The 13,754-nt window shown below is 42.9% G+C and overlaps 1 protein-coding gene across 3 annotated transcripts in view; it reads left to right on the forward strand.

Annotated features, from left to right (window-relative positions):
• The window catches only part of adamtsl3 (ADAMTS-like 3), a 183,190-nt gene that overhangs the window by 146,943 nt on the left and 22,493 nt on the right, over window positions 1-13,754 (forward strand). For all 3 annotated transcript variants that reach the window (XM_069711465.1, XM_069711466.1, XM_069711467.1), the window contains exons 21-24: window positions 7,658-8,401; window positions 9,044-9,284; window positions 11,918-12,042; window positions 13,345-13,482. In XM_069711465.1, coding sequence (XP_069567566.1) covers window positions 7,658-8,401; window positions 9,044-9,284; window positions 11,918-12,042; window positions 13,345-13,482 — 1,248 coding nt within the window. The remainder of the gene's footprint in view (window positions 1-7,657; window positions 8,402-9,043; window positions 9,285-11,917; window positions 12,043-13,344; window positions 13,483-13,754) is intronic.

Here is a 13,754-nt window from a genome sequence, read left to right on the forward strand (position 1 = left end):
AGTTTTAATATGAACAACTCTGTGCACCACAATGGAATTTCCTCCTGGAGAGTCTGTCTTAAAACGGGTTCGATTATCTCCATTTTAAAATGATTTTGTGTTTGTTCAGGAACAATTACAGAATAAACACTTTGTTTCCTGACATGATATCATAACATTTGGAGCATTAAAATTGTGAATTTCACCGAGATAATTCCTCCCACTTTAATTTAAACACATTTTAAAAGTAAACAAGGTGAATAGAAACAGAGGCAGGAGGACGGTGCTGAAAGATATTTAGAGGACACTGTTTCAGCTGCCCAAATCAAACTGGACCAAACTGAATTCAGGTTCCTAAACGTTGACACATTTACTGTTTATTTACTTTTTATTTTGTTATTTTTAATTTTAGAAATAAAACTTAACATTTTATTTTTGATGTGTGGTTGCTACGGGTTTCTTTTTACGTGACAAAATGGAATTTACTAAGTTGTTCTCAAACATCTGTATTTGCATTAGCCGCCATTCATTTAGATAGATAGATAGATAGATAGATAGATAGATAGATAGATAGATAGATAGATAGATAGATAGATAGATAGATAGATAGATAGATAGATAGATAGATAGATAGATAGATAGATAGATAGATAGATAGATAGATAGATAGATAGATAGATAGATAGATAGATAGATAGTTAATTTATTAATCTCACAAGGGGAATTTTTTTTCGCTACAGCAACATTTATAGATACAGGAAAGCAATAAAATAACAGTAAAAATATTAAATATAAAAATGCACAGTATATACAATAAATAGAATAAAATAGAATAATTAAATTAAAACTAACTAAACAATAGTGCAACGTTTTTTAAAAAAAATATTTAAACAAACAAGAAAAACAGTCAACAGTGTTATTGTTGTGTGATGGATTTTGCCAGAGGTGAGTTATTGTACAGTTTTATTGTAGTGGGCAGGAATGATCTCCTGTATCAGGAATGATCTCCTGTATCTGGAATGATCTCCTGTATCAGGAATGATCTCCTGTATCAGGAATGATCTCCTGCATCAGGAATGATCTCCTGTATCTGGAATGATCTTCTGTATCAGGAATGATCTCCTGTATCAGGAATGATCTCCTGTATCAGGAATGATCTCCTGCATCAGGAATGATCTCCTGTATCTGGAATGATCTTCTGTATCAGGAATGATCTCCTGTATCTGGAATGATCTCCTGTATCTGGAATGATCTCCTGTATCAGGAATGATCTCCTGTATCTGGAATGATCTCCTGTATCAGGAATGATCTCCTGTATCTGGAATGATCTCCTGTATCTGGAATGATCTCCTGTATCTGGAATGATCTCCTGTATCAGGAATGATCTCCTGTATCTGGAATGATCTCCTGTATCAGGAATGATCTCCTGCATCAGGAATGATCTCCTGTATCTGGAATGATCTCCTGTATCAGTAATGATCTCCTGCATCAGGAATGATCTCCTGTATCAGGAATGATCTCCTGTATCAGGAATGATCTCCTGTATCAGGAATGATCTCCTGTATCTGGAATGATCTCCCGTATCAGGAATGATCTCCTGTATCAGGAATGATCTCCTGTATCTGGAATGATCTCTTTTATCTGGAATGATCTCCTGTATCTGGAATGATCTCTTTTATCTGGAATGATCTCCTGTATCTGGAATGATCTCCTGTATCAGGAATGATCTCCTGTATCTGGAATGATCTCTTTTATCTGGAATGATCTCCTGTATCTGGAATGATCTCTTTTATCTGGAATGATCTCCTGTATCAGGAATGATCTCCTGCATCAGGAATGATCTCCTGTATCTGGAATGATCTCCTGTATCAGGAATGATCTCCTGTATCTGGAATGATCTCCTGTATCTGGAATGATCTCCTGTATCAGGAATGATCTCCTGTATCTGGAATGATCTCCTGTATCAGGAATGATGTCCTGTATCAGGAATGATCTCCTGTATCTGGAATGATCTCTTTTATCTGGAATGATCTCCTGTATCAGGAATGATCTTCTGTATCTGGAATGATCTCCTGTATCAGGAATGATCTCCTGTATCAGGAATGATCTCCCGTATCTGGAATGATCTCCCGTATCAGGAATGATCTCCTGTATCAGGAATGATCTCCTGTATCTGGAATGATCTCTTTTATCTGGAATGATCTCCTGTATCTGGAATGATCTCTTTTATCTGGAATGATCTCCTGTATCTGGAATGATCTCCTGTATCAGGAATGATCTCCTGTATCTGGAATGATCTCTTTTATCTGGAATGATCTCCTGTATCTGGAATGATCTCTTTTATCTGGAATGATCTCCTGTATCTGGAATGATCTCCTGTATCAGGAATGATCTCCTGTATCAGGAATGATCTCCTGTATCTGTCCTTGTGACAGCAGCTGGAGGAGTCTTTTGGAGAACGTCCTCCTCTGTCCCTGCAGCAGGTGGAGAGGGTGGTCAGGATTATCCAATATGGACAATAGTTTGTTCAGCGTCCTCCTCTCCACCACCTTTTCCAGACTGTCCAGTTTGTAGCCGATGATGGAGCCGGCCTTCTTAACCAGTTTGTTAAGTCTGTTGGTGTCTCCGGCTCCAATGCCCCCCCCCCCCCCTCCCAAGCAGACTACTAGAAGTACAGTTCACTGACCACAACAGATGGTAGAACATCTCCAACATCTCTCTGCACACATTGAAGGATCGAAGTTTCCTCAAGAAAAAGAGTCGACTCATCCCCTTCTTGTAGACAGCGTTGATGTTGGTCTTCCAGTTCAGTTTGTTGTCATGGAGACACCAGGTACTTGTACTCCTCAACCATGTCCACCTCCTCTCCCAGAACTCTCAGCGGTTGTGGAGCCGTCGTCTTCCTCCTGAAGTCGACCACCATCTCTCTGGTCTTGGTCACGTTCAGGAGGAGGTGATTCCTTCCCGCCCGCTCCACAAAGTCCTCCACTACTGCCCTGTACTCATCCTCCCGTCCATCCCTTATACACCGTCCACTGACTCCTCCTCCCGTCCATCCCTTATACACCGTCCACTGAATCCTCCTCCCGTCCATCCCTTATACTCCGTCCACTGAATCGTCCTCCCGTCCATCCCTTATACACCGTCCACTGACTCCTCCTCCCGTCCATCCCTTATACTCCGTCCACTGACTCCTCCTCCCGTCCATCCCTTATACACCGTCCACTGAATCCTCCTCCCGTCCATCCCTTATACACCGTCCACTGAATCCTCCTCCCGTCCATCCCTTATACTCCGTCCACTGACTCCTCCTCCCGTCCATCCCTTATACACCTACCACTGAATCCTCCTCCCGTCCATCCCTTATACACCTACCACTGACTCCTCCTCCCGTCCATCCCTTATACACCGACCACTGAATCCTCCACCCGTCCATCCCTTATACACCGTCCACTGACTCCTCATCCATCCCTTATACACCGTCCACTGACTCCTCCTCCCGTCCATCCCTTATACACCGTCCACTGAATCCTCCTCCCGTCCATCCCTTATACACCAACCACTGACTCCTCCTCCCGTCCATCCCTTATACACCGTCCACTGACTCCTCCTCCCATCCATCCCTTATACACCGTCCACTGACTCCTCCTCCCGTCCATCCCTTATACACTGTCCACTGACTCCTCCTCCCGTCCATCCCTTATACACCGTCCACTGACTCCTCCTCCCGTCCATCCCTTATACACCGTCCACTGAATCCTCCTCCCGTCCATCCCTTATACACCAACCACTGACTCCTCCTCCCGTCCATCCCTTATACACCGTCCACTGACTCCTCCTCCCGTCCATCCCTTATACACCGTCCACTGACTCCTCCTCCCGTCCATCCCTTATACACCGTCCACTGACTCCTCCTCCCGTCCATCCCTTATACACCGTCCACTGACTCCTCCTCCCGTCCATCCCTTATACACTGTCCACTGACTCCTCCTCCCGTCCATCCCTTATACACCGTCCACTGAATCCTCCTCCCGTCCATCCCTTATACACCGTCCACTGAATCCTCCTCCCGTCCATCCCTTATACACCGTCCACTGACTCCTCCTCCCGTCCATCCCTTATACACCGTCCACTGACTCCTCCTCCCGTCCATCCCTTATACACCGTCCACTGACTCCTCCTCCCGTCCATCCCTTATACACCGTCCACTGACTCCTCCTCCCGTCCATCCCTTATACACTGTCCACTGACTCCTCCTCCCGTCCATCCCTTATACACCGTCCACTGCAGAGTCATCAGAGAACTTCTGCAGATGTCTTGACTCTGAGTTGTTCTGGAAGTCAGTTGTGTAGAAGGTGAACAGGAAGGAGACAGAACAGTTCCCTGAGGAGCTCCAGTACCACTGACCACCGTATCAGACAGCACACTGCCCAGACGGACAAACTGTGGTCTGCCTGTCAGGTAGTCATTGATCCAGGAGACGGTGGACGTGTCCACCCCCACCACCTGCAGCTTCTCACTCAGCAGCAGTGGTTGGATGGTGTTGAATGCACTGGAGAAATCAAAGAAAGTGATTCTCACAGAGCCACCGGTTCCATCCAGGTGAGACTGAGCTCGTTGCAGCAGGTAGATGATGGCGTCACCAATCTGAATATCTATAAACTGCATAAAAGGAGTTTCTGTCATTATTTTTTACACAAAGGTAAACTCACCAACACCGAATATTTCCATGTAGCTGGAGGTAGAACAACCCTCTGAGAGATCATACGTCTGATCGTCTCCATCTGGACTCGACTGTATGTTGGTGTTCAGGAGGTTTTCGTGTTTTATCGTCACACAGAACTCAAACTGCATCCAGTTTGGATATCCTCTGATTTACGTCAGAATTAGGTTTACGGATGTTTTCTTTTCTATTTTACTTACTTGTGCATGTCGTCTCACATGTGGCCCGTTTTCATCTGTATGATTTATTTGTCAGTGAAATAATTTGTCTTCATATTGTGCATGAAGCGACAGAGTGGTTCCACTAAGAGAATCTGCACTACTTACTGTGTACAAAAATGTATTATCAAGTCCAACCGAAGCTAATATGAGAACTCAGCCGTCTGAGTTTGTCAAATAACCCGAAGCCTTTTTTCAGTATGAAATCCCCATTTTTTTGGTATTTCAACAGAAAGTGTCTCAGCTGCAGCAGCCGAGGGAAACGTCTGGCAGTTGCATGAAGGTTTGTTGCCGGGAATAAAATCCTGACTGCAACTGCCAAGACGAAGCTTCATTCTGGCTTCGACTGAACCTCATAATGCATGTTTACATTTTTACATTTTTACAGCCAACATAGTCGTGCCTCTGAGGTACGTCTTTACAAGCAGCATGAATGAGGACATGAAATCTGAGGGACAAATTAATAAAATGTTCTTTTAAGATTAGTTTCAAAAAAAAGAAATATCAGAAACTACCAAAGAACTTTTTTTTGGCTCATGTCATTTATTGTTATTTATGTCCCACAGCACAGTGTGACTAATCCAGCTGTTGTTGTAAAAGCTGCTCAGTCTGATATTTCTCTGAAGTCCTGATCAGCCGTATGTAATGTTTTACAGTGATAATCAATCTGGCCTCCTCTCTGAAGGTGACTTCATTCTGTTTTACTGTTCTGAAACTGAGCAGCTTCTGTGACTGAGACTTTATCTCGCAGGATTTTATTTGAGTTCATGATGTAAAGTCGATTTTCTGGTTCCCATTTATCCCAGTAGCTCCAGGGGAGAGAGGGGGGGGGGGAGATACATTTTCTCACAGTCTAAATATGACCATCAATCAGCATGGTGTACAGTCATCATTACTCACAGTGACCTAAAACACAGACTGTATATAAAATTCTTCGTAGCATCCGTCTCCAAAAATGGTTCTGATCCAGAAGTGTCTTCAGCTGCAATACCAGCGAGTGCCACTAGAGGTCGGCTCCAAAAAGCCTCCGGCTCCATAGACTCCCATTCAACTTCTCTCATCAAATCCAAAGTGAATAAAATGTGTCCATCAGTTATCTCGGTGTTGTTAGCTAAAGTCACTCCTTCTTCTTAGTTTTCTGGAGGTCCATCTGAAAATAATCCCTCATTCATTAGAAAAGAAGATTCAAGAAGACCTGTTTTTGGGGGCGTGTCTGTTTGATTGACAGGCCTGTGGTGCAGCCAGGTTACAGCTATCGGTGGGCGGGACGAAGTATCGTCAGGTTTCCGATCAGATCGGTCAGATTCACCGCTGGCTCCTCCCCCAGCTCGTCCAAATATGGTCACTTCCTGCTCCAAACCGCTCCGAACTAGCAAAGATGGTGACGGACAGAATCTGAACTGGAGGATTCATAACGTTCACAAACCAACGATGACATCACTGATGGATGATGACATCACCGATGGTTGATGACATCACTGATGGTTGATTACATCACTGATGGTTGATGACATCACTGATGGTTGATACTTGACCGAAACTTTTCCTGTTTGTTCGGACATTTTCTGTGTTATAGAACACTCAATGTTAAGCATAGTGCAGCTTTTATTTTGAAATAAACACAGAAGGTCTTTGACATGAAACATACACCATCTCACCAGATAAATGATCTCATGTTTGTGTCCAGAGGTTGTCAGAAAGAATTTATTTCTGCTACAACAGTTTTTTCACTGCACAAAAAATGAAACCAAAAAAGTTCCATTCATCACACAAACACACCGTTGTGTCATCTGTGACTGTGTGTGTCTGTGAGGTGATGCAACACTCACACACACTCCTGAACGCACATGTAAATGACGACTTCATGTTTCCTCTGAAGACTGACAGTCGTTCAAAATCTGCTCCAACTGACTCTGTGAGGTCAAATCAGGACGTTATTGTTTATCGTTCTGACATCCAGAAACGTCTTTGAACATAATAAGATGAAATCAGTATCATTAATTAACTCCTTCATACCCATTAGTGGAGATTACAAAGCTTTCAAAGATATTTTAAGATGCTTTTTAAAGAATGAAAAACTCAGATTTCTGGGTTTGACTCTTTCATACACTAAAAACATCACGATTTTATAAATTTAGATTTTTTTTTTTCTACCAGTTATTTAAACAATGCCGTCACAGAAATGATATTTATGAATTTGCACTAGTTCTTGTTCGAGTACAGAAGAAGTTGTAATGATAAGCTACATAAAACTAAATTAAGCCAAAGTAACAGCTGTAACATTAATTTCTTTAAGGAATGGTTTAACACTGTTCATATTATATTATGTTTATATATATTCATACTAGACTAAAAGATGGACATCAGTCTCACGTCTGTGAGTTCAGAACAAATCTGGACTCAGGACCTGGTTAGCCTCATTTAGCTTGGGAAAATATAGATTTTAATAATCCTTCAAATCAGCTGTAAAATTCACAAATTATTAATACTAAACCAAACTAAACTGTTGTTTGTACACTTCTGTTGTCATGAGTGACATTAGAGGTATTTCTAAAATGTTCATCCAACTTTTGCAAAGAGTCAATAAGTGTATTTCCCAGATTGCTGTACTGCTCCTTGAAGTTTGTCCAACTTTTTAAATGGTGAAACAATTGAATCTTTTTGTGTGTCTTTCTGCAGGACCGTTATAAAAGTACAGACGTAAGCAAAACTCACTTAACATGTTCTCATTTTCCAGAACACAAGAAGGAGATCCGACCCAAAGACCCGCGAAAGGTTGTGGTGAAGAGCCAAGTCAAGCAGACGGGGAGATGGCCTGCGAAGGCTCGAGGCTACGAGGAGGGGGTCAAACGGTGTCCATTTCTGATGGGTCAGCACCGCATCTACATCCAGACCCACAAAGAGAAACGCCTTCACCTGACCGTCGGAGGCCACGCCTACCTCCTCCCCAACACCTCCGTGGTTATCAAATGCCCCGTCAGACGGTTCCCCAAAACCTCCATCCGCTGGCTCAAAGACGGGAGCCCCTTACCCAGCTCCAAACGCCTGGGTGTCACCAAGTCCGGATCTCTGAAGATCCATTTCCTCGGGGCGGATGACATCGGGGTGTACAAGTGTGTCGCTGGACCCGCCTCCGACATATTCACCCTCCAGCTGATCGGCAGTGAAAGCAGGTCGACCGGCAGACCGTCCACCGCCAGTCCTCGTCCCAACTGGGAGGACATGATGCCGAGTTGCCATAGCCACTACTCGCTCCGGGAGCTGAACTGGCCCAGACTCCGTGTGTCTCTGCTGCCCCCTGGTGAGCAGGAGGCCTCCCTGCAGCCACGGGTGGAGGAGAGGCTGATCAACATCACCCTGCAGGCTGACCATGAAGAGATCCAGCAGGAGCAGGCCTCACAACTCATCTCCTCCCTGCTGACCCACATGTCTGCTGCCCAGCTCTGGACCAGAACCACGAAGGGAGGAAAACCAGCAGAAGGTAATTAAAAACCCGGCTGCCCATGTGTTCAACTGAAGCTGTCCTAAAAATACATTAAGATGCTCTTCTTATTCTCAGGAGGACAAATTCTTTCTTCTGCCACCTTCTCTGTGTCTTTCACTCACATAAAATACAGTGATGTCAGCCATCCGTTACATGTTTTAATATTTGCTCCTAGAAACGTTAGCTAATAGCCATTTGAATAATGTTCTTCATTAAAACCAAAACAATTTATTTTGTTTTTTTCTTGGCAAACTATTTAAAAACTTGGACTTCACATTTGACCAAAGTGTTGTTTTTATTAAGACGAGTTTCTGAAAATACATCTATATTTTACAAAAAACAAGCATATAATTGTACAAAAAAAGAAGAAACAAATAAACAAACAATCCTCTGACATCGCTCATCAACAATGTTTTTAAAATAGTCCAATCAGCAGTGATGATAAGACTGTAAGAGATTTTATTTAGTCCCACCCTGATGTTTGATGTGGACATTTCACTGCTGCCTCATATCGATTACATAACTGTATGTATAAGCAGGTATACAAATGTTCTGATATTGGATGACCAGTCTTGGTGTTACTCCGAGAGATAAAACATTTGATCTTCATGTTGTGTTTGTATCTGATTTGTCCCACAGACAAGCTGCCCAACTGGTCCGAGCACTCCTCATCGGAGATGGTGGTGAGCCGACCGGTGATCATCCGACAGCAGCAAAACCTCCCGCTGACGTTTCAGAAGAACATCAACATCAGTGTCGGACAGAGCGCCCTCCTCACGAACGCCACGCAGTCGCTGACCATACGCTGTCCTGCAGAGGGCAGCCCTCCTCCCACAATCAGCTGGAGCAAAGATGGAGCTCCGCTGCAGCACACTGACAGGTAACACGCCGACAGGTAATGTGTTTTTGGGGGCGTGTCTGTTTGATTGACAGGTCTGTGGTGCAGTCAGGTTACAGCTATCGGTGGGCGGGACGTAGTATCGTCAGGTTTCCAATCAGATCGGTCAGATCCACCGCTGGCTCCTCCCCCAGCTCGTCCAAATATGGTCACTTCCTGCTCCAAACCGCTCCGAACTAACAAAGATGGTGACGGACAGAATCTGAACTGGAGGATTCATAACGTTCACAAACCAACGATGACATCACTGGTGGTTGATGACATCACTGATGGTTGATTTGAACCAAACTACACATGTGAACTTAAACTGTCCACCGTAACTCAGCTGTGGAAAGAGAAACACCCCAAATACATATTCTGAGAAGTCCATTTTTTAACCCTGAACTCAACTACTTTGTAGGAGAAAATCTGTGAAATCAGATGTAAACAAATTTTGATTGAAGGTGAATATTGGCACAATAAAAGCAATATTGTAAATAAACAATGGGCAAAGCAGTGTGTTGGCGTAACTGTAGTGGACAGTGTCAGACATCAGCAAGGCTCCGCCTCTTTGAGGCGGGCTGACGATGATCCTGTGAAATGGGACGATGATGTGAATGAACAGGAGGTGATTCTGCAGATTATTCTAACAGTGAAGCTCTGGTTTCCCAGAACGGTTCAGATGAGCTGATCCACCATGTTTCTGCACTGCGATACACATTTAAACAGCCTGTGGATACGATGCTGTGGATGGCGTGAACTGTCCTGTTTCAGCCTCATTGAGCAGCCGGTCCTATGAATATGGATGACCTTTTAAAATAACATTTCATGTCAGAAGGAAGCAGACCACACCGGTCAACCAAAGCCCTGAGCCGCCCTTTGAAAAAACATTGGATTTCACTGCTCTGCTCGAGGACCTGCCAATCATCCCATGATTGACAGCTGCAGACAGAGAGGTCTCCTGCTCCGATACGTTACACACCATGCTGCTCTTAATTCCTCTAGTTTCAGGCACTGAACCCTAACCCTTGTGTAAGGGTTAGTCAGAATGCTGCTCGTAGATTTGTTCTCTAAAGCATGGTCTCGAACAAGCAGCAACCATCAGTGATGTCATCATCCATCAGTGATGTCATCGTTGGTTTGTGAACGTTATGAATCCTCCAGTTCAGATTCTGTCTGTCACCATCTTTGCTAGTTCGGAGCGGTTTGGAGCAGGAAGTGACCATATTTGGACGAGCAGGGGGAGGAGTCAGCGGTGGATCTGACCGATCTGATCGGAAACCTGACGATACTTCGTCCCGCCCACCGATAGCTGTAACCTGACTGCACCACAGGCCTGTCAATCAAACAGACACGCCCCCAAAAACAGGTATTTTTGAATGGGACATTAAAAACTTTTGATATTCAACATGATCAAATAACACACTGTGCAAACTAATTTCAACTTCTTTTTATTTTAAATTTAAAGCTTCCCGATACCTTGATAATATTGAACTTGCTTTTTCTCTTGCTCAGCTTTTCCTGAGGGACTCTGACATTTGAAGAAAGGTTCTGAGTTGCCAGAATGAACCAAAGTCCGATAAACAGATCAACATCGGTTTGATCTCGGTGCATTCAGGGAGGGAAACTGCTGCTTCCAAGAAAAATAAACTAACAACTCTCCGGTTGTCTTTGTTTCCGACTGCATGTTGTTAGTTTTCAGGTTAATGAGCAGCCCTCTGCGTGTAGTTCAGTCTGGACACTGATCACACCTGCACAGTGAAGACAGGACTTTAGAGATGCTGTGTACAGCCACTGATTCAACCCGTCACCAAACAGCCAAAACATTTTAATATAGCGGATAAAACAGGACATTTGGCATTATCCTCAGTCTCAGACTTGACTGTACACGATGCACCAAGATGAAATTTATATTGATCTTATGATTTGACGCCAAACAAACACATTTCCCAAAATGTCCAGCTGTTCTTCACATCTGAGCACAAGAGGACAAATCTCTGAGTCTGAGGAAGAGATTCAAAGCTACAGTGAGACGGATACTTGATGGACATTAACAGGACCTGTGGGCTGTGGATGAAACACAGTGAGCGTGATAACAGCTGGCGTTCCCTCTGTGCAGCACGCTGAGCTGAGGTCGACCTTTAAAAAACACTTTCTTCACATTTATTTATGTATTTTCATTCCACAGAAAACAGTTCACATCAGTGTTATTATGGAGGGAAAATATTTTCAGTTTTTTCTAATATTGTTGTCATGAATGCAAGAATAACCTTGATGGAGAATTTGTATTTGTGTCTGTGGTGGATTGAATTTACATGCAAATGTCTTCTGTTCTCTGTATATAGAGAGCTGTAATGTATCCCGTGTCTGAACACCTTAATTACATTTTTTGCAACAAGTCCTGCAACCGATACGACCAACATACTGTCGGTCATTTGTTCTCAACAACCCACAGTTGGGTTTAGTTTGAGGCACATTGGTTAGAGTTGATTAGAGTTAGAAACTAAGATAATAGTCTGAGTTCAAATGAATCAAAACTTGTGTGCATCACATTCATTTGGTTGCCATGACAAAGCATCCTGGTGATCGTTAGAAGTTGTTTAACTTTAAAAGCTATTGTCCTTGTTTGTCTGCAGGGTGTCCTGGGATGGTGGAGGTCTTCACATCCTCCAGCCCAGAGCGTCGGACCGCGGCCACTACAAGTGTAGAGCTGCCAACACACGAGGCTCCGACTCCGAGACGTCGCATCTCCTCCTAGCAGGTGAGTCTCCCCTTTAATACTTTAATCTTATATAAAGTCACATTATTAAGCACTTCTGTAATTACAATTACACATGGTATCACTGTTGCTTGTTTTAAGTTTAAAACAGAATAGCTAATTTTATAAAACATAAAAATGTGCTAACATTACGTTTATTTGTATAGCAAATATATGCTTTCACTTCATCAAATGTATCAATCCATCCAGACTCCAAGAGACTTTGAGTGACAGCCGTCACTATGCAGCATCCTTTCATAACATTTTGACACAAATCTCCCACTGTTATGTTTTTAGCTGTATCTCTAATTATCAGTCAAAGCTCATAAACTTATTCTGTGGCAGGCGGTGTGAAATAATAATTTACTGTTGTTTTTCCACCTGTTTTCTTTGTAAATTTGTTGTTCAAAATCATTTATAGTCCATAAAATCAGACTACAGCTTTTAAGAAGATTGTTGGCAACTTTCACCGGTGCTGTTTCTGTGCTATGACGCTCTCTGATTCCTGATAGAAAATGTTCAAACAAACCGTTACTGTGCAAATGTCCACTTTACTGATGAGCAACAGTTTCAAGTATTTTAGAAATAAAGGAGAGTTCATTGTATTTATAGTTTAAAACACCAAGATCAAGATAGAGATCTGATTACAGCAACATTCAAAGCCTGTCATACAGATTGATCAGTGAAATGTGGATGTGTTAATTAAAGGTCAAACTCTAAAAGACTTGTTGATGACATGAACTCACAGCGATCTATACGTCTTCTAGATATAGATATAGATATAGATATAGATATAGATATAGATATAGATATAGATATAGATATAGATATAGATCAGGTCATACTGGACGATACTTCTGTGCCAGTTGTGGAAAAGACGAGATATATTTTCTTCTAATAGTTGCAGTTGCTTTAAAGCATCATTGCGATGCTTTAAAGTGCATGTTAGCAAATTGTCCCCAGCAGAGGTCAGTGCTGCACACAGAGAGGCTGCAGCACCATCAACAGGATGACCAGGTTAAGATAGCTGTCCTCCATTGACTACAATGGAGGACAGCTATTTAATAATGGATTACCTCCTTAGCTTTGGTTATAACATTATTAGATATCTACTGAGACAGAATTATGTTTACCAAATGGGGTGTCGTCTATTATTGTAGATTAAAATGTTATTAAAGAATGGTGACTGTTCAGTCTAATTATTAAATGCAGTGTTGATGTTGTCATTATTAAAATCTTATTGAAAAGCAGTTGAAGTCATCCACTATATTAATCATGAAACTCTTTCTCTGTGTGACTCCTCAGAGCCTCCAGCCATCACGGTGTCATGGAGGAACATTTCAGACCACGGGGTGGTGTCGGGCCACGGCTTGAGGGCCACCGTTGGGGGACGAGTCAGCGTTCGGCCGGGTGCCAACCTCACTCTGGACTGTCCTGTCACCGGTACGTCACAACACCATTTATAAAGAAAGACCTACTCACACAAATAACAAAAAACACATCCACTCATTTTAATGGACTTGAATGGGCTGTATCTATATTTAGAGGGCTTTTTCTGCTGAAAAACCACCGCAACTCAAACAGCGTTTATCCATCGACGCCCGTGACAAAAGAAATACATGTTACTGCAGGAAACTGCAAACAAAGTTCGTTATCACTCTTCTTATTATGATCGTTTTTAATCATGAAGGTTTTGTATTTGTATAACTGTCCCA

The sequence above is a fragment of the Brachyistius frenatus genome, unplaced genomic scaffold (genome assembly GCF_029030835.1).
Source record: "Brachyistius frenatus isolate BFR_SWC_R1_liver_20210118 unplaced genomic scaffold, ASM2903083v1 Contig_100, whole genome shotgun sequence".
NCBI lineage: Eukaryota > Metazoa > Chordata > Actinopteri > Embiotocidae > Brachyistius > Brachyistius frenatus.